Raw genomic sequence first — 24,949 nt, forward strand, 5'->3', positions numbered from 1 at the left:
TTTTGGTACATCTAATCTGTGACATTCCTTCTACTGTTCATTATGGTTTCATTCATCAGGATTTATGTAGATCCACCTCCACCATCAGCAGTTTCTTCAATCTCAGATTTCTGCTGTAGGATCACTTTCCATCTAAGTCAACTACATCTTTAGACATCCCCTTTGTGAGCCCAGGAAATCAGCCTAAAGTAATTCTAGATCAGTCCCACTCCTGGACTCCTGGCAGGAGCAGGGCTTCTCCAGGGAGGCTTTGCTCCCTTCAAGCCTTGCAGGAATCTACAGACAAAGCCTACGTGAAATGAGCCCACAAACCAAAATCACAAAGCGTGTGACAGGCAAGCATCAGTGAGCAAGAGGCAGCAGAACAAGTGGCGGAGTCCAACCCTCAAGAAATTCAGATTTTAGTATTTGTTAATATTATTATCGATATTACTTTGGTATTATTAGTTACAGTACAGAAAATAAGTACATTTAGACATAAAGAGAAAATAAAAATAAGTGTAAGGAAAAGAATACCAAACAAGAAGAGAAGCAAACTTGGCAAGAAACAAAGAGAACTTTCAGGAATGAAAAATATAATCGTTAAAAAAATGAAAATTAAAAGAACAGGTTAGGCTGGGCATGGTGCCTGTAATCCCAGCACTTGGGAGGCTGAGGTGAGAGGATCACTTGACCCTGGGAGTTCAAGACCAGCCCTGGCAACATAGCAAGACCCCATCTCTACCAACAAAAAAAAAAAAAAGAAAAAAGAAAAAGAAGAACAACAATAACAGGTTAAATATTAATAGTGCAGAGGCTAGGCACAGTGGCTCACACCTGTAATCCCAGCACTTTGCGAGGCCAAGCCAGGTGGATCACCTGAGGTCAGGAATTTGAGACCAGCCTGGCCAAATGGGTGAAACCCCGTCTCTACTAGAAATACAAAAATTAGCTGGGCGTGGTGGTGGGCACGTGTAATCCCAGCTACTCTTGAGGCTGAGGCAGGAGAATCACTTGAACCCAGGAGGCAGAGGTTGCAGTGAGCCAAGATCGCACCACTGCACTCCAGCCTGGGCGACAGAGCAAGACTCCATCTCAAAAAAAAGGTATATATATTTAAATAGCACAGTAGATGGAGATGAAGATAGAGTTGCTAAACTGGAAGACAGAGCTGAAGAAATAACCTGGAATGAAGCATAAAAAGACTGAAAGGTAAAAACATGAACGAGAGTTTAAGTGGCTGGGAGGATGGTATGAGAAAGCAAAGCATAAGGCAGATGCTGTATGGTTGACCCTCCACATCTAGGGGTTCCACATTTGTGGATTCAACCAACTGTGGATCGAAGATATTTGGGCGGAAAAATTCCTAAAAGCAAAACTCAAATTTGCTGCTCTCTACTATGTTAAATCCACATTAATGAAGTTATATATAGGCATTGTATTAGATATTATAAGTAATCTAAAGATGATTTAAAAATACATGGGAGGGAGGCCGAGGAGGGCAGATCACGAGGTCAGAGTTCAAAACCAGCCTGGCCAATATGGTGAAACCCCTTCTCTACTAAAAATACAAAAATTAGCTGGGCGTGGTGGTGGGCGCCTGTAATTCCAGCTACTCAGGAGGCTGAGGCTGGAGAATTGCTTGAACCTAGGACGTGGAGGTTACAGTGAGCCAAGATCATGCCACTGCACTCCAGCTTGGGCGACTGAGCAAGACTCCGTCTCAAAAAAAAAAAAAAGAAAAAAATACGTATATGGGAGAATGTGCACAGGTTATATACAAATACGACACCATTTTATATCAGGAACTTGAGCATCCACTAATTTTGGTATTCATGCTGGGTTCTGGAACCAATCCCCAGTGGATACCGCAGAATGACTGCATTGAACAAAATAATGGCTGAAATTTTTTCAGAATTGCTGAAAGACACGATACTTTATCTTCAGGAAGTACAATGAATCCAAAACAGGATAAATAAAAAGAAATCCATGCTAGAAAGACCACAGTGAAGTTGAAAAACACCAGAAATCAAGAGACTATAAAAGCAGCCAGACAAAAAGCTTACTACTGACACAGGAAGGACAATCAAAATGACAGCTGACTTCCTAACAGCAACTTTATAAGCCAGAAGATACATAATAGAATTCAATCCTTAAAGAAATGCCAGAGACTCAGCGCTATACAGACTATATCCCTCTGCCCATGAGCCTTTTCAGCTGAAATCATAATAAAAACAACCTAAAATCCTCAGTGCCTTTGGACATAAATGCATTCATGGGTCATGGAAGAATAATAAAATTGTAAAATGCTGAACAATGAAAATATTACATATCAAAATAAATAAGAGACGACGGTACAGCAGAACTAAGTAGGAAAGCTACATAGACTTAAATGCTTATGACAGGACCGGGTGCGGTGGCTCATGCCTGTAATCCCAGCACTTTGGGAGGCCGAGATGGGCGGATTGCCTGAGGTCAGGAGTTTAAGACCAGCCTGGCCAACATGGTAAAACCCTGTCTCTACTAAAAATACAAAAGTTAGCCAGGCATGGTGGTACGCACCCGTAATCCCAGCTACTCAGGAGGCTGAGGCAGGAGAACCACTTGAATCTGGGAGGCGGAGCTTGCAGTGAGCCGAGATCACGCCACTGCACTCCAGCCTGCGTGACAGAGGGAGACTCTGTCTCAAAAAAAAAAAAAAAAAAAAAAATACTTATGACAGAAAGTTGAAAATTAAGAAACTAAGCTTAGAGAAAATAGAAAAGAAAATGTTTCAATTTAGTAACCTAGAAAGAGAACACCAAAATAAACCCAAAGAGTGTAGAAGGAAATGCTGACGATGAACAGAAATTAGTGATACGGAAACAGACACAGTGGAGAAAATCAGCAAGACTAATGGCTGGTTCTTTGTGAACACTAATCAAATAGATGAGCCTCTGTGAGATAAATCTAGAAAAGAAAGGTAAAACCACGTTAGGAATGAAAAGGGTGATTTACTGTCAGATATACTAGAGATTTAAAAATTAAGAAAATATTCTGACCTTTGTATCAAGAAACTGACAACTTGGGCCGGGCGCAGTAGCTCACACCTGTAATCTCAGCATTTTAGAAGGCCGAGGTGGGAGGATCACCTGAGGTCAGGAGTTCGAGACCAGCCTGGCCAACATGGCGAAACCCTGTCTCTACTGAAAATGCAAAAATTAGCCAGGCGTGGTGGTGCATGCCTGTAATCCCAGCTACTCGGGAGGCTGAGGCAGGAGAGTCGCTTGAACCCGGGAGGCAGAGGATGCAGAAGCCCTGTGTTCTCCTTCCAGGTACTAGAGCTGGAGTCCTCAGGGCACATGGGTTTTGCTGGTGCGCGTGCTTTACCTCGATGGAGGTCGGTGCTGCGCACACTTCTGCAGCTCACTCCTTCCACTCAGCGTTATCCTCTGGAGGTGCACACATGTTGCGGCCTGGAGGAGCTACTTCCTTCCTCTTTCCATGGTGAATGTAGCACGAGGTTATTTTTCATTTTATTTGGAGACAGGCACTGAGAGAGCTCCCAGGGTCTGACTCTAACACACATGCCACTATGAACACCTCAGCATGTCCCCCGGGAAGCACACGGCAGGTGCACCCGCCACTCGATGCCATCTCCCTGCAGCTCCTGCCATTCCCAAAGCAGCGATGCTGGCACCAGTGCTCTGTCTGCCCCCACATCTTCTCCAGCACTTGTCCCCACAGTCTTCTAAGTTTCGCCATCCCGGCAGGGGGAGGCTGCGGGTCTCTGTGGTTTTGTTTCTGCGTCTCCCTGGCGACCCATGACAGTGGATCTTCCATCTCTCCAGCTCCTTGCTTTTGGGTCACTTCGTTTGTATTTCTCACACCAGGCCTCCTCCGCTTCAAGGAGGCAGAGTGGGATGATTCAGAACTAAGTGGCCACTGTTTGTACCCACACCAGAAGGCAACATGGTAGAAGCATTTCCCTAAAATCAGGAACAGGACAAGGATGGCCTGTCACGCTTCCATACAGCCCTGCTCAGCAGGGCCTGGCCCAGGCAATAAAACAGGAAGGAAAAATATGAAAGATATAAGGAAGAAACAGAGTCTTCACCGTTCCCACATGAGATGAATGTCTACTGAGAAAATCCCCAAAATCTACAAATAAATTTTAAGCAATGGCAAGGTGATCAGCTGTTAAATCAATACCCAACAGTCAACTGCATTTCTACAGCACACCAGCAAAGACTTAGAAATCAATAAAAATAAAAAACACCATTTATGGCCGGTGCGGTGGCTCACGCCTGTAATTCCAACACTTTGGGAGGCCGAGGTGGGTGGATCACTTGAGGTCAGGAGTTCGAGACCAGCCTGGCCAACATGGTGAAACCCTCTCTCTACTAAAAATACAAAAATTAGCTGGGCATGGTGGCGTATGCCTGTAATCCCAGCTATTCGGGAGGCTGAAGCAGGAAGATCACTTGAACCCGGGAGGCAGCGGTTGCAGTGAACTGAGATCCTGCCACTGCACTCCAGCCTGGGCAACAGAGCAAGATTCTGTCTCAAAAGAAAAAAAAAAAACACCATTTACAAAAGCAAGAACAATAATAAGGGTACCTGGGAATAAATGTAAGCACAGAGTGTCAGATGGAATGTGAAATACCACAGTGCTTTATCAAAAGACACCTCGGAAGACCTGCACAGTCAACTCTAAAGAGATAAAGGGCTTAAGCAGAGAAAGCAAACTTTACAACTTCTACAGAAAAATACAGAATACATTTGTGACCCAAGAATTGGGAAGAACTTAAAGTAATATGCAAAAGGCACTACCTAGAAAAGAAGGATGGATAAAATTACACATTACATTAAAACTATCTTTTCACCAAAACAAAAAAAGTGAAAAGATAAAACCCAACTGGGAAAAGTATATAATGCACACATTACAACCCAAGATGAACACCCTGAATCCATAAGGAAATATATACTATTGAAACTATATATAAAGAATAGGTGAGAAAAAGACATAACCCAAAAGAAAAATGGATGAAGCACATGAACAGGAATTTCACAGGGAAGGACACACATAACCAATAAATATACAGGATGCTCAGTTCATCCAGCAGGGAGGCGTAAATCAAGACCACAACTGCACAACAGTTTGCATCTACTATCTTTGCAAAAATCAACAGCAATGCCAAGTGCTGACGAGTATGTGGATCACGTGTGTCCAGAGACATGGACATAGAACATTCCATGTAAACAGGTCAAGATTAGAAGTGCTTCTGGTAAATGTATAGACGCATGCTGAAAACATTATTTTTTGCAGGCTTTATCTTTGCATAGATCTTATGGAAGGGTCTCCTGTAGGCCCTTAAAGACACGTGGAGTTACGTTGTTTTCCAATTGATGCTTATTCTCTTAGTACCATCTTCTCCTTTCCTCTAAGCACCATCAGAGCATGCTGTTTCCAGCAGCCATCCCTGAGACAGAGGCAATGATTCTTTTGGTTTCATCTGCACATAAATTCTTGGGATTTTTTTCCCCTCTCTTCCTGCATTTTGGAAGTGCCTGTTTTGTCCTCATTTAATTAGTTCAGTTACTTTGTTTCAAGAAATAAACAAATACTGTAGCCCAGAGACTGTAAAAATAGTAGCCCCAGTTGAATTCAGGTGGCAACATTTGTAATTTGGCATGTGCAGTTTGTTAAAAATAAATACATTGTATATAAAGCTCCAGATATCTGGATTCTCTCAGAAGACTAAAGACGGAGTCACTCTGGTCCTATACCCACCTGGCCCTGCTCAGCCGGGGGTCAGTAGCAGCTGGTCAGGTGAGCCAGACCCTGTGGAAGAGGCCTCAGTCTCTCACTCATGTTCGCCACAGCCACCCCTTCATAGGCCTCATATCTGCATTCTCACTTACCTTCCTAGCTGGATCCTGTCAGAATCTGTGTTTACGATTTTCCTGTATAGCTTTGTTCACCAAAGAGAAACATTATATACTCAATAATTCACTAACATTTATTTATTTATTGAGATGGAGTCTGGCTCTGTCGCCCAGGCTGGAGTGCAGGGGCACGATCTCAGCTCACTGCAAGGTCCGCCTCCCAGGTTCAAGGCATTCTCCTTCCTCAGCGTCCCGAGTAGCTGGGACCTATGCATGCGCCACCACACCCGGCTAATTTTTTTTGTTGTTGTTTTGTTTTGGTTTTTGTTTTTTTCTTAAGTAGAGACGGGGTTTCATCATGTTGGCCAGGCTGGTCTCGAACTCCTGACCTCAAGTGATCCACCCACCTCGGCCTCCCAAAGTGCTGGCATTACAGGTGTGAACCACCGCCTGGGTACCCAATAATTCACTAACACTTAAAGAAAAGAAGTAAAAGTTACAAAGGCTTTGGGGCTCCAGGAAAATGCAATGATAGCCTGGAGCTGGAACTGAACTGCACGACAAACATATTTTCTAACCAATGTTCTAGAACTTAAGTCGTAGTAATAAGCTCCTGATTTAGAAAACTGAAAATAACCTGTGTGCACTGAAACACGTGTGTCCTGATCGCTGTAGTGCATTTGAAAATTCCCAGGACACCAGCACTTCACCTCCCTGCACCAGCTCCCTGCCAGCCACGGCAGGGAGTCCAAGGAGGATGGCTGTGGTTCGCTTCCTAAAACTAATCCAAAATCCCGCCCGCCCGTGCCGCATAGTGAGTCACAGTTGGGATTGTCTTTACTGTTCCTTTTGTTTTTGTGGATTATCAAAAGTCACTAAACTTAGCCAGGCGTGGTGGCAGCACCTGTAGTCCCAGATGCTGGGGAGGCCAAGGTGGGAGGATCGCTTGAGCCCAGGAGTTTGAGTCCAGCCTGGGCAACACAGTGAGGCCCCATCTCTAAAATAAATGCATAAAATTTTAAGTCCCTAAACTTCGTCTCTGAGGCCGCCATGGAGCTAGCTCTGCCAGAGAGAGCCGCTTCAAGGTGACAGGTGAGGAGACAGGTGAGCCACAGCCTCCTTGCTGAGACACCTTCGGGACCCCTTCAGGGGTAATGACCAAAGGGGGTACTCATGCAGGGCCACCCGGGGGGTCCACTCAGCACTGGGCTGGCTGTGCCTAACTCAGGGCTGGGTCTAAGGCTTCTCCTCCCCAGCCCTGCTCCCTCCGCCTCCTCTCACGGGGGTCAGCCCTGCCTGGAAGTCTGGTGCTCCCCCACCATCCTCTGCAGGGTTTCTCCCTGCACTTCCCATCTCATCTGGGCACTTGCTTCCAAACTGACAACTGGGTAACCCAAACTGACGCGGTCTTCCTTTAACAATCTGACTTCTGTCTATTTTGGCAAAAATCAATGCTATTACACCATATTTTACAAAGTATAACAACTGATTAATTTCTCAACGCAAAAATTAAGTGTAACTCCCTAATAAAATGCACATTTGTTCACTCAATCAATCACTCCAATTAGACTAGGACAATGGCCTAAATCAGAAATCAATCTGTGAAAAGCTTAACCCAATCATCAGCACATTCTTCACATGAGGAGTCAATAAACAGCTCTTCATTTTACTCCCACCAAGTGTACCATAAAAAGCTGAGCATAGATGAATTTACGTCAATTGAATTAATTTTCTTCTTGATTCCATATCCAGCATGTATCTGTTTCTATCAATTCAGATGGAGATTTCAGAGCCCCCAGTCCAGCAAGTATGGCCTTCTACAAGTGAAAAGTGTTTAAATGAGTAAGTGTATGTGAAGCCAATGACTTAGTCTCCGTTTCAGAAATGTAGATTTTCATCTATTGGATCTTATGAGCATCAGGGTGATTTGGTGGAAAGAATAACAGCTTTGGATTCCATAGGACCTTTGTTTAAATCTGGATTTGCCCAAGCTGAGACGCTGGCCACACTTCCTCACTCAGTTTCCCATGTCAGTGTCTCCGTCAGTTTCTGTGTGATGGGGCAATACCACTCTCCTTACAGGGATGTAGAGGAGCTTATAAAATAACAAGGTAAGCATGTCATAAAGCAGGTGACAGATTTAGTGTCAGGTCGCAAATAGGACATGAGGAAGAGAACAAGAGCCACCGTGGCTGCAGCGCCGGTACTCAGCTCCCGACACCTGGCTGAGAACCAGGAGGGCAGACAGTCAGGGGTGAGTAATCGATCTCAGGACAGGTATTTCCTTGTACAGCTTGTTACTGCTGCTCATTTTATAATTCATCATTATTGTTATGTATTATGCATTTCATTACCTATCCGCTTTCAGAAAGGAATCGAGACCATCTCCATCAATGGTGCATGGCCTTCCCAGTCACTGGGGACAGGCCTCTGGGCTGCAGGCACACTGTGCCACCAAGAGCACCCAGCTCCACTTTGAGTCCTAAGTGACACAGGGCACGCCAGCCAGGAGGGAGATTTCTGCGTGTCACACACTGAAGGATACTTGTGTTGCTTTCAGTTCACCACCAGTAACATTTAAAACATATCCTACCTGCAATCCTCTACCTAGGCTTGGGAAAAGATGTGGCCAATTTAACCCCAGCATCCATGTAGCCTAATAGCCAGGTACAGACTTTGGCCCTGCAGAAAGAACTAACGCCAACTTTCACCATCAACTCGGCCTTCCTGCCTCCAAAACTAAATACAGACACTGTCCCAAGGTTATTAGAGTGCCAGTCTCCTGCACTTTGCTTGATGAAGATAATCAAAACATGGCCACTTCTAAATGACTAAATGAAAGCCTGTCAGAAGGTGAACGATTAATGCATTTGCCTAAAATGCAGCATTTTGAAATTGGTAATTTAGAATTAATCTTGAAATTATTATGAAGTGGTTTTAGGAAGGACAGACGATTCATGGTCATGTTACTTTACCACTTGAAACGACCCATTTAAAACCCCAAACACTCTTAGGTTAACCAAAAGTAAATTCCCATGAAATTTCTGAGCAACTGTCTTTAGAAAACTCAGTCCAACTTTGGCCGGGTGCGGTGGCTCACGCCTGTAATCCCAGCACTTTGGGAGGCCAAGGCGGGCGGATCACCAGGTCAGGAGATCGAGACCATCCTGGCTAACACAGTGAAACCCCATCTCTACTAAAAATACAAAAAAATTAGCCGGGCGAGGTGGCGGGCGCCTATAGTCCCAGCTACTCGGGAGGCTGAGGCAGGAGAATGGCGTGAACCCCCGGGGGCGGAGCCTGCAGTGAGCCAAGATCGCGCCACTGCACTCCAGCCTGGGCAACAGCGAGACTCCGTCTCAAAAAAAAAAAAAAAAAAGAAAAGAAAACTCAGTCCAACTTTACTGTATTACTGTAACAAAAATCTTGCAATGAGATGGAGTAGCTAAAGATCTCACATTAAACAAGTCATTAAAAAGGAAACAGTCAAATGTAGCCAGTCACGTCCCATGCTGTGATCTAGAAACGCCAGTCCACCAGCGATACCTTGTAACACGGAAATCACAAGAGTTTTTGACAAGGCCAGAGAGGGAGGCAAAGCGTGGAAGCAGAAGCCATTGAACTTACCAGAGGTGGGTTTTGATGGTGACAATGGGCCTGCACTGGCTCTTCAGTGCCAAGCACTAGGGGCTCTGCCGTGGGGTCTGCACTGTGAGAGCCTAAGCAGGGGCTAAAGGTTGATGAACAGGGTAAATGTGATTGGGCGAGTTAAGGACACCCCTCCTCCAAAGGAATCCAGGAAATCAGGCTCTTCTCAAACACACATTCTGATCTTTCCCTTCCCTGTTTAGGAGAAGTCCAACATTTCCCACCTACCTCTGATTTGACCAGGGATAGCATCCACGGACTTCCAGCACCCGGACGGGTCTGTGGAGGTGGGAGTTCCAGGGATGTTAGCCTAAAGGCGGCCCTGCCTTTCCGTGACATAACCTCGGGCAAGTAACTCAAGCCCTGTTTTGTCAGACCATTTGTTTACGAGGTCAAAGTGCTGAGGGGATGGGAGGCAGGCGTATCAGTCACATGTCTACGGCAGGGACGGAACAGATTACTTTGGTGAATGCTCTTTTTCTAATTTCCAAAATAAAACTAACACTTTCAGTTTGCTTCCCCAGTCCTGGCACACAGACGCATGTCCAGGCACAGGGTGTAGCTCCCCAGCGTGGAGTCTGCACTGGGGCCCAGCCTGGGGCGGGGCAGCACCCTCCCTCCAGGAAGGCCTGTTCTAGAATCCACACTCCTGGGGACTTTCCCACCCGGCCACACTGCCTTTAACCCAGCAGTCTTCAGGCTGCTGCAGCGCGTGCCCCTGGCAGATACGCCAGGACAGGGCCACACACAGGTAGGGTGACCACAGAGGGCGGCCACTCCATGAAGTCAGCTTCAGAACACTTAAGGCCCCTACACCTTCTAAGGCCAAGGGGCCCTGTTCGATCTGAATGTCAATGGCATGCAGCTGCTTTTTAGACAATGTCCTCCAGAAGATACTTAAGGGTAACCAGAAATGGATACAAGAAGCGAGTTGTAACAGGGACAGGCTAACGCCGAACTCTGTGGGGGAGGAGGATTAGTTGGAAAGAGGGAGGGGGAGCAGCAAAGAAGAAATTAAGAGCGTGCTCAGCATCCTCGGGAGAGCCCTCTGAAGCTTTTAAACTGAGAAGTTTAGCAATTCCTAAGCGAGTCGGAGCAGCCGCGTCTGCAATTTAAAAGCTGCAGGATCCTGGGTCCCTCTAGCAGCCTGGGCCCGCCGCCCGCCCCACCTCCCAGCCCCCAGCAGGCTCTCGGCGTTGGCTTTCATTTTTAATAAGAGCAGCACGCTCATCACCCTCTGTCTGGAGGCCAACAGCCCACATCTTTCCTTCTTCTAAGATCATGTTTCCCAGGAAAAAGAACCCAACTGCTCAAGTATTCTCTTAGACAAGGCTTTTAAATTTGTGCTGCTTTTTTTTTTTTAAAGGTCTGGGAAGCCATTTATAAAAGCATTTTCCCCATGTCACTAAACTTCTCTCAAAGTTAAAAAAAAAAAAAGCTGCACCATTTTCAGCTAGCTTCAAATACTAATAACCCTCCTTTCCTAAGTACTTGGGACCAATGTTCCAAGGGTCCTGGGGTGGCCAGGGGTGGGTTTTCGCCCCCACGGCTCTTGTCCCCGGACTGACCCCATCCCCTGACCCTCCCGGTGCAAACGCGCCGCCGGTCTCCGGGCCGAACCCACAGTCAACCCTGGGCCCCGCAGCCCTCCCCGCGCGGAGCGGCAAAGTGAAACTGCACCCTCGGCCTGGGCGCGCGAGGAGGAGGCCCCTGGGGGGGTCCCGGGTCCGCTGCGCCCCGAAACCAGGCGGCGGGCGCGTCCTGTCCACGGGGGAGCCGAGCGGGGCCCGGAGCAGAGTCCAGGACGGAGGGATGGGACGTCCCCGCGGGAACCCACACGTCCTCCCTCGGCCCCGGCCCGGGCCCCTCCCGGGCGCCCCGAACCCCCCGGGCCTCCCGCTGGGCCCAGCGCCACCGAGGTTGCTGCGGGAAGTGGCCCGGGGCCTCGCGCCGGACCAGGCCGCCGGGGAGGCCGGGGATGCGGAGGGCGCACAGGACCCGGGCCCAGACCCCCTCCCGGCCCCGCGCCTTCCCAGGCCCCGCGCCCCGCGGAGCGCGGCCGGCCCATTGCGGCGCGGGGCCCCGGGCGGCCCGAGGTCTGACGGCTGGGGCAGGGACGACCTCCGGCGGCGGGAGGGCGACCTCGGGCGGCGGCGGGGCGTGGGGGAAGTGGGGGGCGGCCCGACCGCGGGCGGGGGCCTCGGTACTCACCTGCAGCCGCCGCCACCTGCTCGTCGCGCGGGCGTCCCCGGCGTCGCCTCCGCGGCCCCGCTCCGGCCGCTGCGCTCCTCGGCCCTGGGCCCGGCCCGGCCCTGCGTCGGGGCCTCAGCGAGTGCGGCGCCCGCCGCCCCCGGCCCCCATCCCGCCGCCCTCCGCCCTCGGCCGCGCCGCCGCCGCCACTTCCTGTGCGCGGCGATCCCACAGTTCCGCCGGCGCGCGCGGGGCGGCCGAGGGACACGCTGGGGGGACGCGCGGGGGGACGCGGGGGAAGGACGCGGGGGGGCGACGCGGGGGGGGGACGCGGGGGGGGGACGCGGGGGGGACGCGGAGGGGAACACGGGGAAACGGGGGGCACGGGGGGACACGCGCGCGGAGGGAGGTGTGGGCCGAGGGCGCCGGCGGGGCCGGGTGCGGAGCCTGCATGGGATCCGCTAACGGACGGGGCTGGGGACCGCCTTGGGGGAGGGGGGCGGACGGGCCGGGACCGCGGGGGGCGCGGGGGGAAGGGGATCAGGGAGGTCCGGGCTGAACGGGGGGAGGTGGCGAAGGACCAGGCTGGGGTCCCGCGAGGGCTCCCACGGACGGGGTCGGGGACAGAGGGGGCCGGGGCGCGGGGTGGGGCCGGGAGGCGCCTCCGAGCTCTGTCTGGGCCCCGGCATCTCCCCTGCGGGGGTCTCCTGCGGGCGCCGGGGAAGTTTCGGGCGCGAGCTCCTCCCCCGGTCGGCCGGGGCTTAGGGTCGCCGTCAGGGGTCGCCGCGCGGCGGGCTCGGTGGGGACGGCTCTACGAGAGCGGCTCCGCGGAAGGATCGCGTTTCAGCCCACGTGCTGCGCCCTTGGACTTATTCATAGTTGGCACCCGGTGGCAACACTGTATCGACACTTGACCGTGGCGGGGGTGGGGGTCGCCCCGGAGCTGCCCTGCGAACCCCCGCGGACGCTGACGCCGTCCCCTCTAGACCGCGGAGCCATCTCAGCCCCAGGACAGCGGCGCCTGTTCCCCCCTCCCCTGCACCTGACCAGCGGCCGATCCCAGAACCCGCGGAGGCCGCGCAGGTGCCGCTGTCAGAGCAGGGCCCGCTGCGGGCTCCGCCTCCTGCACCGGGTACCTCGTGTGACCTGGCGCCTGCTCAGGTCCTCAGGCCCAGGCTGGACTTGCTGAGCTTGGGTGGGCTTCATTTGAAAACCATTTAAAATACCAAGTACTGGTACTGTCTACTGTGCCCCTTTTTTTTTTTTTATTATTGAGACGGGGTCTTGCTTGTCGCCCAGCCTGGAGTGCAGTGGTACAATCGTAGCTCACTGAAGCCTTGAACTCCAGGGCTCAAGCGATCCTCCCACCTCAGCCTCCCAAGTGTCTGGGACCACAGGCACACACCACCATGTCTGGCTAATTTTTAATTTTATTTTATTTTTGTAGAAATGGGGCCTCACAATGTTGCCCAGGCTGATCTCGAACTCCTGAGCTCGAGTATTCTCCCACCTCCTCCTCCCAAAGTGCTGAGATTACAAGTATGAGCCCCCGCACCCAGCCTGCACCTCCCTTTAAGCCTCCCCAAATTATTTCGGAAAATACTTAGACTAAAATAAAATGAAAGTACTGTGCACCTGTCCTACTCACAGTTCCCTTATTCTTGAAAAAGCAGTTAAGATTTGCAAAGCTTGTGGAATTCACCATTTGTAAAACCTCTCACCCCTCATGTCACTTTGGGTAATCTGTGCCACAGATAAATTCCCACAGGCACCTGCGGGATGTGTGGATACAGGGATATGCTGACTTACAGCTCTACCTATAATCACAGAAAGGCTGAGAACAACCAGACACTTGGTTAAATAAACTCTAGAACATTCATTTAGCATTTTTAATTTAAAACATTTTTCTAAAGTTGTGATGTGATAATTCTGTGTACACAGATAGGATATAGTCTACAAGATCTGTTAAATTAAAAAATAAAAATAGTGCAGAGCAGTGAATATACAATAATGTGCTTTATTTAAAATAAACAAACAAAATATGGCCGGGCGTGGTGGCTCACACCTGTCTGTAATCCCAGCACTTTGGGAAGCTGAGGCGGGTGGATCACGAGGTCAGGAGTTCAAGACTAGACTGGCCAAGATGGTGAAACCCTGTATCTACTAAAAATACAAAAAAAATTAGCCTGGCGTGGTGGCAGGTGCCTGTAATCCCAGGTACTCCGGAGGCTTAGGCAGAGAACTGCTTGAACCTGGGAGGCAGAGGTTGCAGTGAGCCAAGACTGTGCCACTGCACTCCAGCCTAGGCGACAGAGTGAGACTCTATCTAAAAAAAAAAAAAAAAAAAAAAAAAAATGACCGGATGCGGTGGCTCACACCTGTAATCCCAGCACTTTGGGAGGCCAAGGCGGGCGGATTACTTGAGATCGGGGGTTCCAGACCAGCCATGGTGAAACTCCACCTCTGCTAAAACAAGACACAAAAATTAGCTGGGCGTGGTGGTGCTGTCTTGTAATCCTAGTTACTCAGGAGGCTGAGACAGAAGAATTGCTTGAACCCGGGAGGCAGAGGTTGCAGTGAGCTGAGATCTAGCCATTATACTCTGGCCTGAGTGACAGAGCGAGACTCTGTCTCAAAACAAACAAACAAACAAAACAGAAAACAACATAGGCAGATACAAGTCCAGAAAGCTCTGCGAAGATATGATACTGAATGGGCAGGGGTAAAGAAATGTTATTACAATAAAATTTCTATGTATGTTAGGTAGTAATGTTTAGATTTATCACAAGCACACATTTTATAATTTATAAATTTTATAATTTATTATTATTATTAGAAAAAGGGTGTCCCCCTGTCAGCCAGGCTAGGAGTGCAGTGGTATGATCATAGCTCACTGTAGGATCCCTGAAGGGATCCTCCCACCTCAGCCTCTCAAATAGCTAGGGCTATAAGCATGCACCACCATGCCCAGCTATTTATTTATTTATTATTTATTTAGTAAAGATGGGGTCTCACTCTGTTACCCAGGCTGCTCTCAGACTTCTGGCTTCAACGATCCTCCCACCTTGGCCTCCCAAAATGCCGGGATTAGAGGCATGAGCCGCCCAGCTCTGCATACTTATTAAAAATGAATTATGATGTACCTCTTCATTTAACATTGGACGGCTCCTTCAGCCTCACTTTGAGCTTTTAGATCAGCCCCAAATATTATGTTTGTCTCAATGGTGTAAAACTTCACTGACAGACCAGCCTGGGCAACAAAATTAAAATTAGCTGGGTGTGGTACAGCACACCTGTAGTCTCAGCTACTCAGGAGGCTTAGGTGGGAGTCGAGGCTGCAGTGAGCCATGAACGTGCCCCCTGCACTCCAGCCTGGATGACAGAGACAGACCCTTTCTTCATTAGAATCTGTGATCACTGAGACCTGAGCCGAGCCCCTGGAGAGCCGCAGGTGCGCAGACACTCAGAAAAGCATTTGAAGGGAGCTGGAAGTCAGCCACCCACCCTCAACTGTTTACAGGGTTCCAGCGCGCAGGTGCTCAGATTGGCAGGAAACATCATCGCTAACCTCTGTTGAGCCCTCGTTATGTGTGTAGATTAGCTCATTAACCAAAACCAGGCCACAAGGTAGAGACGACTGACACCCCATTTTACCTTTAAGGAAACTGAGGCATAACAAACCTCCCTACCTTATCCGCCAGCACACAGGGCAGCAGAGGCAGGCAGCCCAGCTCTAGGCCCTGATGCAGCCACAGCGCAGCAAGTTCTCCTGACCCGGTAATAGGGTTGGTTATTAAGAAAGAGACTCATGGTGAGCCAAGATCATGCCATTGCACTCCTGCCTGGGCAACAGAGAGAGACTGGATCTCAAAAAAAAAAAAAAAAAAAAAAAGAGAGACTCAGATCCTCAGCCCCCTCAATGAAAAACTGGGGGCAAAGGGAGATTCTGACCTTGAGTAGTATTTGTCCAGAGGGGATTTTTGCTAGGAATGAAAAGAAGAAAAGTCGTTTTTTTGTTTGTTTGTTTGTTTGAGACAGAGACTTGCTCTGTCGCCCAGGTTGGAGTGCAGTGGCACAATCTTGGCTCACTGCAGCCTCCGCCTCCTGGGTTCCAGCAATTCTCCTGCCTCATTCACCGTCCGGAGTAGCTGGGATTACAGGCACCCGCCACCACGCCTGGCTATCTTTATATTTTTAGTAGTGATGGGGGTTTCATCATGTTGACCAGGCTGGTCTCGAACTCCTGACGTCAAGTGATCCACCCACCTCGGCCTCCCAGAGTGCTGAGATTACAGGTGTGAGCCATGTGCCCAGCCTTTTTGGTATTTGTTATCCACGGTGCATATGAGCTAGGCCCTGGGAAAGAGGCCCCCTCTTCATTATTCGCTCTAATTCTCAGCCTGAACTTGCCGACATCTGGCCTCACAGATAAGCCAACTGAGCTGGAGAGGTGATCCCAGGGCCAAATGCAGATTGCTGCCCACCTCACACCCAGAAGGAGGCTTTCCAGTTCTGAGGGGGCCTCATTGGACAATTTGCCCATCCAGCCCTGCCCAAGGCCCAGGGGGACCAGTCTGGCTCAAGGCAGGTCAGGGGAGAGGACAGGCAGCGGCTGGCAGTAGGGAGGGCTCTGGAGCAGGTGAGGCTGGACGCTGAGTTGCGTGACTGCCAGGAGAGCTGAGAGCCAAGGCTCAGCGCCAGCCTGTGACCTTAAACAAGGATGTTACCCATTTGGTCTTAGCTGCTTCTTTTGTAAAATGAGTAGGTTCCCACCCAGATTTCCCTGATCTCCAAGAGGATGCCGGGAGAGCCAGGGGCCCTCGGGGTAACTCCGGCATTCTTAAAAGCCTAGAGACAACTCTATATTTATCTCAGATGTAAAAGTTTACCAAAACGAAAGATAATAATTTTGCTGTAAATACACGAACTCCAGCGTGTGGGCACTAATCTCTACTGGATGGACGTTAACTATTTTTGGCTAAAAGGTAACAGGAAAACAATGCAAACAAAAGCTTTTTTTCCTAGAAGACACATTATTTTTTAAACATAGACTTCTACAGAGGCAAAAATTATAAACAAGATCTTTCACAGCAAAGAGATTAGAAACCCTGGGTGCACTAAGACCTCGCCCCTGGAAATGATTGTTGAGAAACTGAGTTCAGTCTGGAGGCGCTGAGTCCGATGAGATTGTTGCCATCTGTCAGAGGCTTTTGAACCACAGCAACTCCATCTTGAGCAGGGTCTGAGTAAAAGGCTGAGATCTAGTGGGCTGCGTTCCCAGACAGGTAAGGCGTTCTAAGTCACACGATGAGCTAGAAGGTCGCCACAAGATACAGGTCATAAAGACCTTACTGATAAAACAGCTTGCAGTAAAGAAACTGGATAAAACCCACCAAAACCAAGATGGCCACAAGAGTGACCTCTGACCGTCCTCACTGCTACACTCCCACCAGCGTCATGACAGTTTACAGATGCCATGGCAACGTCAGGAAGTTACCCTATATGGTCTAAAAAAGGGAGGCATGAATAATCCACCCCTTGTTTAGCATGTCATCAAGAATAACCATAAAAATGGGCGACCAGCAGTCCTGGGGCTGCTCTCTCTATGGAGTAGCCATTCTTAATTCCTTGATTTTCCTAATAGACTGCTTTCACTTTACGGACTTGCCCTGAATTATATTTCTTGTGCAAGATCCAAGAACCCCCTCTTGGTGTCTAGATCTGGACCCTTTTCCTGTAACACATCCATCCCCCATCCCAGGGGTCAGCAGAGAGTACAGAGCGACTCCCAGAGGAGCCTGGCCTCATCAGCCAGGAGGTCAAAGTCAAGGTCACAAGAGCAGGCCAACGCCAGCAGGTGGGGAAGTGTCTGCACAGAGTAGCAGCCCTGGGTGTGAGTCCAGACCCCATCTCCTCCTGCAAAGTGGGGCGACAGTAACCGCACTGTGAAGTGGCCACATGGTAAAGACTGCGGGCCTGCAAAGCCCAGCGCAGGGCCTGGGCAGGTGAGAGCTGGGAGCTGTGATCCACGCTTCACACCCTCTCAGCGAGTGTCAGAGTCTGAGCGGCTCCAAGGTCCTGGCTGAGGGAGGAGCACAGACAGAGAGAGACCAAGTGGAGGCTGTTGGGGTGCAGGCTGAGACTGCCCTCTTCAGGCACCCCAGCCAGTCCGAGCAGGCAGGGTGTGTGGCCCCATGCTCCTGGCCACCAGCCTTTGCTCGGGGCCTGGGTCTGAGGCTCACCTGCCAGTCCCACTCCCCTCTGGTGTCTTTCACAGAGGTTACGACACCCCTCATGCCCTGTGCACCCAAACCCCACTGAATGTCCACCGCCTGGAGGCCTGTGTGACACAGGGGCCTGCAAAGGAGACCTCAGCCTCCCACTTGCTTAGAAATGCGGCTTTGACCAGAGCACTCCCGGGGCCCACACCCTACTCTGCAGACAAGGGCAGGCGCCTGCGCCCCTGTTTCCGAACTGAAGACCCATCCACGGGTCCCTTAAATTCACTAAAGCCTCCTCATGAAGGCAGGAGCCACTGCCCCGAGCAGGCTCCTGTCACAGGGAAGGGGACAGACCCACTTCAACTCCTTAGCCATGCATTTCCCCCTCAGAAAACACAGGGAAATGCCATCTCTCAAAGGAAGGCCTCCCTTCCTCCCAGACGCCTGCACACCAGGACACATGCCATGTGCACACGAGCAAGCAAAAACTTTAGTTTTTCTCTTTTACACAAATATTTTTTCAAATTTTACTCTGGGGCAAAAAAAAAAAAAACACACAAAACAAAACAAAACATACCTACGGTTTCTAAAAATTAACAGCCAGGCCATGGTGGCTCACTCCTGTAATCCCAGCACTTTGGGAGGCCAAGGTGGGCAGATCACCTGAGGTCAGGAGTTCAAGACCAGCTTGGCCAAAATGGTGAAACCCCATCTCAACTAAAAGTACAAAATTAGCCAGACGTGGTGGCTGGCGCCTGTAATCCCAGCTACTCAGGAGGCTGAGGCAGGAGAATCGGTTGAACCCAGGAGGCTGAGGTTTCAGTGAGCCAACTGCGCCACTGCACTCCAGCCTGGGCAACAGAGCTAGACTCTGTCTCGAAAAAAAAAAAAAATTCACCTGTTCAAATTTGGAGTTTGTTTTGAGACAGGGTCTTGTTCTGTCACTCAGGCTATAGTGCAGTGGTGTGATCATGGCTCACTGCAGCCTCAACCTCCTGGGCTCAAGTGATCCTCCCACCTCAGCCTCCCCAGTAGCTAAGACTACAGTTGTGAGCCACCATGCTCACCTAAATTTTCTTTTTTCGGTAGAGACAGGGTCTCACTATGTCGCTAGGCTGCTCTTGAATTCCTGGGCTCAAGTGATCCTCCCACTTTAGCTTCCCAACAGATTTGTTTGTTTTGTTTGTTTGTTTTGAGACAGAGTTTTGCTCTTGTCACCCAGGCTGGAGTGCAATAGTGCGATGTCAGCTCACTACACTACAACCTCTGCCTCCCAGATTCAAGCGATTCTCCTGCCTCAGCCTCCTGAGTAGCTAGGATTACAGGAGTGTGTCATCACCCCCAGCTAATATTGTGTTTTTAGTAGAGACAGGGTTTCACCACGTTGGCCAGGCTGATCTGGAACTCCTGACCTCAGGTGATCTGCCCGCCTTGGCCTCCCAAAGTGCTGGGATTACAGGCATGAGCCACCACGCCCGACAGATTTGTTTATTTTTGAGACAGAGTTTTGCTCGTCACCCACGTTGGAGCGCAGTGGCACGATCTCGGCTCACTGCAATCTCTGCCTCCCGGGTTCAAGCGATTCTCCTGCCTCGGCCTCCCAAGTAGCTGGGATTACAGGTGAACGCCACCACGCCCAGCTAATTTTTGTATTTTTAGTGGAGATGGGATTTCACCATATTGGCCAGGCTGGTCTCGAACTTCTGACCTCAGGTGATCCACCCGCCTTGGCCTCCCAAAGTGTTGGGATTATAGACGTGAGCCACTGTGCCCAACAGATTTGTTTTTTTGTTGTTGTTGTTTATTTGTTTCTTTTTTTCTTTCTTTTTGAGACAGAGTTTTGCTCTTGTCACCCACGCTGGAGTGTAGCAGGGCTCACTGCAACCTCTACCTCCCAGGTTCAAGCGATTCTCCTGCCTCAGCCTCCCAAGTAGCTGGGATTACAGGTGCCTGCCATCAAGCCCGGCTAATTTTTATATTTTTAGTAGAGACGGGGTTTCACATGTTAGCCAGGATGGTCTTGATCTCCTGACCTCAGGTGATCCACCCACCTCAGCCTCCCACAGTGCTGAGATTACAGGTGTGAGCCACTGCGCCCGGCAATTTGGTATTTTAAATGCATGCAGGAGAACCCAATGGCTCACAGATCCAATATACCACCTAATTCCCGAGAAATAGGGAAAGGAGCCGCTCAAGTACTGATGCTAGTGGGGCCAAGGAAGTCTTCCAGAAAAAAGCCCAGTGAGTTAGCATGAAAGGGGGTTTTATCGGAAGGCTATTCAGTGTCTTAGGCAGGGCGATTTAGGCATAGACATAGATCATGATTATAAAATATTTCACTGAGCTAGCCAGGTGTGGTGGCTCACGCCTGTAATCCCAGCACTTTGGGAGGCCGAGGCGGGCGGATCATGAAGTCAGGAGATCGAGACCATCCTGGCTAACATGGTGAAACCCTGTCTCTACTAAAAATATAAAAAAAACTAGCTGGGCATGGTAGCGGGTGCCTGTAGTCCCAGCTACTTGGGAGGCTGAGGCAGGAGAATGGCATGAACCTGGGAGGCAGAGTTTGCAGTGAGCTGAGATTGTGCCACTGCACTCCAGCCTGTCTCAACAAAAAATATATATTATAAAAATATATATATATATATATATATATTACAGGGAAAGGTCCTGGAGAGCTGAGCAGTCAAGATATGTGACTTCACCAAGGACCAGCACAGAGTTCAAGGCTGCCTTCTGGCTGTTTGACTGAACAGGTGATGGCAAGGTCCTTCCAGCCCTTGTGGGGACATGATGAGGGTCCTGGACCAGAATCCCACCAACACCGCAGCGCTCCTGGTCCTGGGGAACCTCAAGAGTGATGAGATGAATGTGAAGGTGCTGGACTTTGAGCACTTCCTGCCCCTGCTGCAGACGGTGGCAGGGAACAAGGACCAGGGCACCTATGAGGATTATGTGGAAAGACTTCAGGTGTTTGACAAGGAAGAAAATGGCACCATCATGGGCACGGAAATCCAGCATGTTCTTGTCTCACTGGGTGAGGAGATGACAGAGGAAGGAGGAGAGATGCTGGTGGCAGGGCATGAGGACAGCAATGGTTGCATCGACTCTGAAGTGCTTGTCTGCAGGGTGCTGAATGGCTGAGGGCCTTGCCAGCCTGCCCAGGGCCCAGGCCTTTCCCTGGGTGATATTTCGTTTCTAGCCTGAGGCTCCCTAGGGCCTCTGGTGGCAGCACCTTTCCCATCTTGTCTCTCTTGGATGACGTTTGCCATCAGCATTCACCATATAAACGCTCTCTGTGTACCCCTCCCACCCAAAAAAATTTCAAGGCTGGGCACAGTGGCTCACACCTGTAATCCCAGTAATGCCAGCTGAGGCGGGTGGATCATTTGAGGTCAGGAGTTCAAGACCAGCCTGGCCAACATGGTGAAACCCCATCTCTACAAAAATACAAAAATTAGCCGGGCGTGGTGGTGGGTGCTTGAAATCCCAGCTACTCAGGAGGCTGAAGTGGGAGAATCACTTGAAACCAGGAGGCAGAGGTTGCAATGAGATGAGATTGCGCCACTGCACTCCAGCCTGGGTAACAGCGCGAGACTCTGTCAAAAAAAAAAAATTTTTTTTTTGAAACTCGAGCAACAGAAGAGTTATTTCTGGGAGAAAAGCGAGCGTTAGATAAGGGCACTCAGACCACACCCCTCCTGCCTGGGGCCATCACGGAGGAAAGCACCACACAGGCCGCTAAACACAAGCCTCGCATCACTTCTTGGAAACACGAGAGGAGGAACTTCAGGGCCCTTCCCTCAGTTTCAGTTCTCATCTGGTTAATTTCCTAACGTCCCTGGTCCTGTCATTACACTAAAAAATAAACCATCCTTTAGTGTCGGGACAGGCCACAGACTGAACCTGGTCTCGTAAAATCAGTGTGTTTTTGTTCCTCTTTTTTGCCAGAGCTGGAAGGGCTCAGTCCCTGGTGCCCCCTGGGCGCGGTGCAGTGAAGGGCGGGAGGCATGGGTTCTCTGCCACCGAAAGCCCCCTCTGCCTCCGGACACGGCCTCGTGGGGAGGGGTGGCTATGCTGGAGGAGTCTGTGCGCCTCGTGGGGAGGGGTGGCCATGCTGGAGGAGTCTGTGCGCCTCGTGGGGAGGGGTGGCCATGCTGGAGGAGTCTGTGCGCGTGCCAGGGCTATGGGGGTTCTGTTAGGGCAGATCGTCTTGTCCGGAGACTCTGGGGGTTCTACTGGGGGCAGATTGTCTTGTTCAGAGCCTCTGCTTCCTGCATGGTCAAAAGCGGTGGTGGTCGCTGCCCAGATGGTCTCATAGGTCTCTGCGAGGATCAGGTGAATTTGCACTAGGGGAAAGCCACTGATGGGTTTCTCTGAAATTCTGTCCCTGAGTCTCTCCTCTACAAATCCACTTCCTCAGAGGCCTTTCCCCAATAGGGCTGTACCTGGCAACCCCACCCAGGCCCTGATATAGGAGCCCTGCCCTGCCTTGGCCCTTCTGTGCACCCAGCCTGAGCAGCGCCCATCTCCCGGAAGCTCCACAATGGGGGTGGTGTCTGCAAGGACATGGAGCAAACTTCTGACAGCAGGGAGACTGCAGCCCATTGCTCGTGTGGTGGCCTCCGGCAGTAGGGGCCGCAAAGACAAGCATTTTCTCAGCCTTGTTGATGTGCTGGATTTGCTTCCTGGGCTGCTGTGCACAGCACACAGGCTGCAGGGCTTCGGCCACAGACACGGATCCTCTCACATCCTGGGGGCTGGACATCCAAGATCAAGGTGTCGGCAGGGCTGGTTCCTCTGAGGCCTCTCCTTGGCATGTAAACACCGACTCCTCCCTGTATCCCCCAGGGCTGTCCCTCTGTGTGTGTCCTCATCTATCTGCTCTTTTTTTTTTTGAGACAGAGTCTTGCTCTGTCGCCCTGGCTGGAGTGCAGTGGCGCGATCTCGGCTCACTGCAAGCTCCGTCTCCCGGGTTCATGCATTTCTCCTGCCTCAGCCTCCCGAGTAGCTGGGACTACAGGCGCCCGCCACCACGCCCGATTAATTTTTTGTATTTTTAGTAGAGATGGGGTCTCATCATGTTAGCCGGGATAGTCTCGATCTCCTGACCTCGTGATCCACCCACCTCGGCCTCCCAAAGTGCTGGGATTACAGGCGTGAGCCACCACGTCCGGCCTCTCATCTGCTCTTCTTACAAGGACATCCAATCAGAGCCCACCTTAGTGACCTCATTTTACTCTAATCACCTCTGTGAGGACCTCATCTCCAACGCAGTCCCCTTCTGCAGTGCTGGGGGTTGGGGCTTTGACATGTGAATCTGGGGGGAGGCACGCCCACCCAAACGCTCAGCCCATAACAAATGCAGTCTCTCTTTTCCTCGCTGTCTTTCTGCAATACACACAAATGACTTAGGTAACGCTGAAAGGCACTCTACAGTAATATATGCCTCACAGATGCAAAGCTGCCAAGCTGCCAGGAGCAAGTCCTGCATCTGGAGCCGCCTGGCCTGTGCATGGAGAGACGGAGGTGCTGACAGGCCGGATCGATGAGGGACCCGGCTCGCTTGCTTCTCTGTGGGTTGCAGCTGGGACTCACAGGTTCGTGCCACCTCTTGGGAAGAGAATTTAGAATCTGGTAGGAAAGAGAAGACAAGACCACGAGGAAGAACGTTGTGAGATGCAGGAGTGTTTCTCTGGGGCGGTTCATAGGATCACCTTCAGGAGGAAGCGCCCCAGCCCTTCACCAACCCAGACAATCAGAATCAGGGCAAAGCACCATCATCACCATCGTCGTCGTCGTGACAAAGCCCCCGTTCATTGCATGCTATACCTGTGTAGCAGAAGCACCTTCTGAGACGAACTTGCCTGAGGTCACACTGTTGCAGGGAGTAAAAGCTCAGTCCCTTTAGCTGGAGAGCTTCTTTGCGCAACCCCTTGTAAACAATTGGAACAAAATAGGAGGGGTGGCTCACACCTGGAATCCCAGCACTTTGGGAGGCAGAGGCGGGAGGATTGTGTGAGTCCAGGAATTCGAGACCACCCTGGGTAACATGGCAAGACCCTGTTTCTACAAAAAATAGAAACATTAGCCAGGCATGGTAGCATGAACCTGCAGTCCCAGCTGCCTGGGAGGCTGAGGTGGGAGAACCACTTGAGCCTGGGGAGGCCGAGGCTGCAGTGAGCCCTGATGGTGCCACTGCACTCCAACCTGGGTGACAGAGTGAGACCCTGTCTCACAAAAAAAATAAAATTAAAATTAAAATAGGCCAGGTGCAGTGGCTTATGCCTGTAATCCCAGCACTTTGGGAGGCCGAGGGGGGCAGATCACCAGAGGTCGGGAGCTCAAGACCAGCTTGGCCAACATGGAGAAACCCCGTCTCTATTAAAAATACAAAATCAGCTGGGCATGGTGGGGCATGCCTGTAATCCCAGCTACTTGGGAGGCTGAGGCAGAAGAATCACTTGAACCCGGGAGTCGGAGGTTGCAGTGAGCCGAGATCGCACCACTGCACTCCAGCCTGGGCAACAAGAGCGAAACTCCTCAAAAAAAAAAAATTAAAATTAAATAGGAGAGGCAGCTCATCCTTCCCCCCACGCCAGTTAAAGCTGTCAGGCACCCTTGCTTACACAGAGAGTTTGAGCAGAGAGCTACTTGAGAGGGAATAGGAGTGGAAGTTCCTGGCAGGTAGGAGGTCCCCCTGGATGATCTCGAAGCTCCTCCTGCCTCATGGTTCCAGATGTGCTGATTCCCGGTCTGCAAACTGGATGCTTTCCCGTCTCTTTGGAAGCCTCTGGTTCCATCTGCAGCCCCCTCCCTGCAATGGCCAGGTCCCTGCCAGGTCACCCAGCTTCCCAGCCTTGTTTGACCTCAGAATCAGAATTGACAGCAGAGTTGTCGTGAGGATAAAATGAGAAACAAATGTGAAGCACCTATCGCTGTGACTGCGGAGGGACCTGGCACCTATCACTGTGACTGTGGAGGGACCTGGGCAAACTCCAGCTCCCCCCACCAGGGCTGTGTGCATGGAAATGGTCGTGCCG

The 24,949-nt window shown here is 50.7% G+C and overlaps 2 protein-coding genes across 3 annotated transcripts in view; one reads left to right on the top strand and one right to left on the bottom strand.

Moving 5' to 3' along the window:
• AGPAT3 (1-acylglycerol-3-phosphate O-acyltransferase 3) overlaps positions 1 to 11,921 on the bottom strand; it is a 123,070-nt gene extending 111,149 nt beyond the window's left edge. The window contains exon 1 of one of the 2 annotated variants that reach the window (XM_032175211.2): positions 11,707 to 11,921. The gene's annotated coding sequence lies outside the window, so the exon portion shown is untranslated. Of the gene's footprint in view, positions 1 to 9,474; positions 9,723 to 11,706 lie in introns of those variants that run through there. The other variant, XM_032175212.2, reaches the window with a different exon arrangement.
• Positions 11,922 to 20,589: 8,668 nt separating this feature from the next.
• Positions 20,590 to 21,984, top strand: LOC116482087 (myosin light polypeptide 6-like). The gene has a single exon (XM_058427644.1). It carries the CDS (start codon positions 20,697 to 20,699, stop codon positions 21,048 to 21,050), a length of 354 nt encoding a protein of 117 aa, XP_058283627.1. The 5' UTR covers positions 20,590 to 20,696; the 3' UTR covers positions 21,051 to 21,984.
• The last annotated feature ends 2,965 nt before the right edge of the window (positions 21,985 to 24,949 follow it).

The sequence above is a fragment of the Hylobates moloch genome, unplaced genomic scaffold (assembly GCF_009828535.3).
Source record: "Hylobates moloch isolate HMO894 unplaced genomic scaffold, HMol_V3 SCAFFOLD_14, whole genome shotgun sequence".
Taxonomy (NCBI): domain Eukaryota; kingdom Metazoa; phylum Chordata; class Mammalia; order Primates; family Hylobatidae; genus Hylobates; species Hylobates moloch.

Bases quoted from the DNA above. Each gene is read 5' to 3' on its own strand.
- LOC116482087 (XM_058427644.1), top strand. From the start codon at position 20,697: ATGATGAGGGTCCTGGACCAGAATCCCACCAACACCGCAGCGCTCCTG.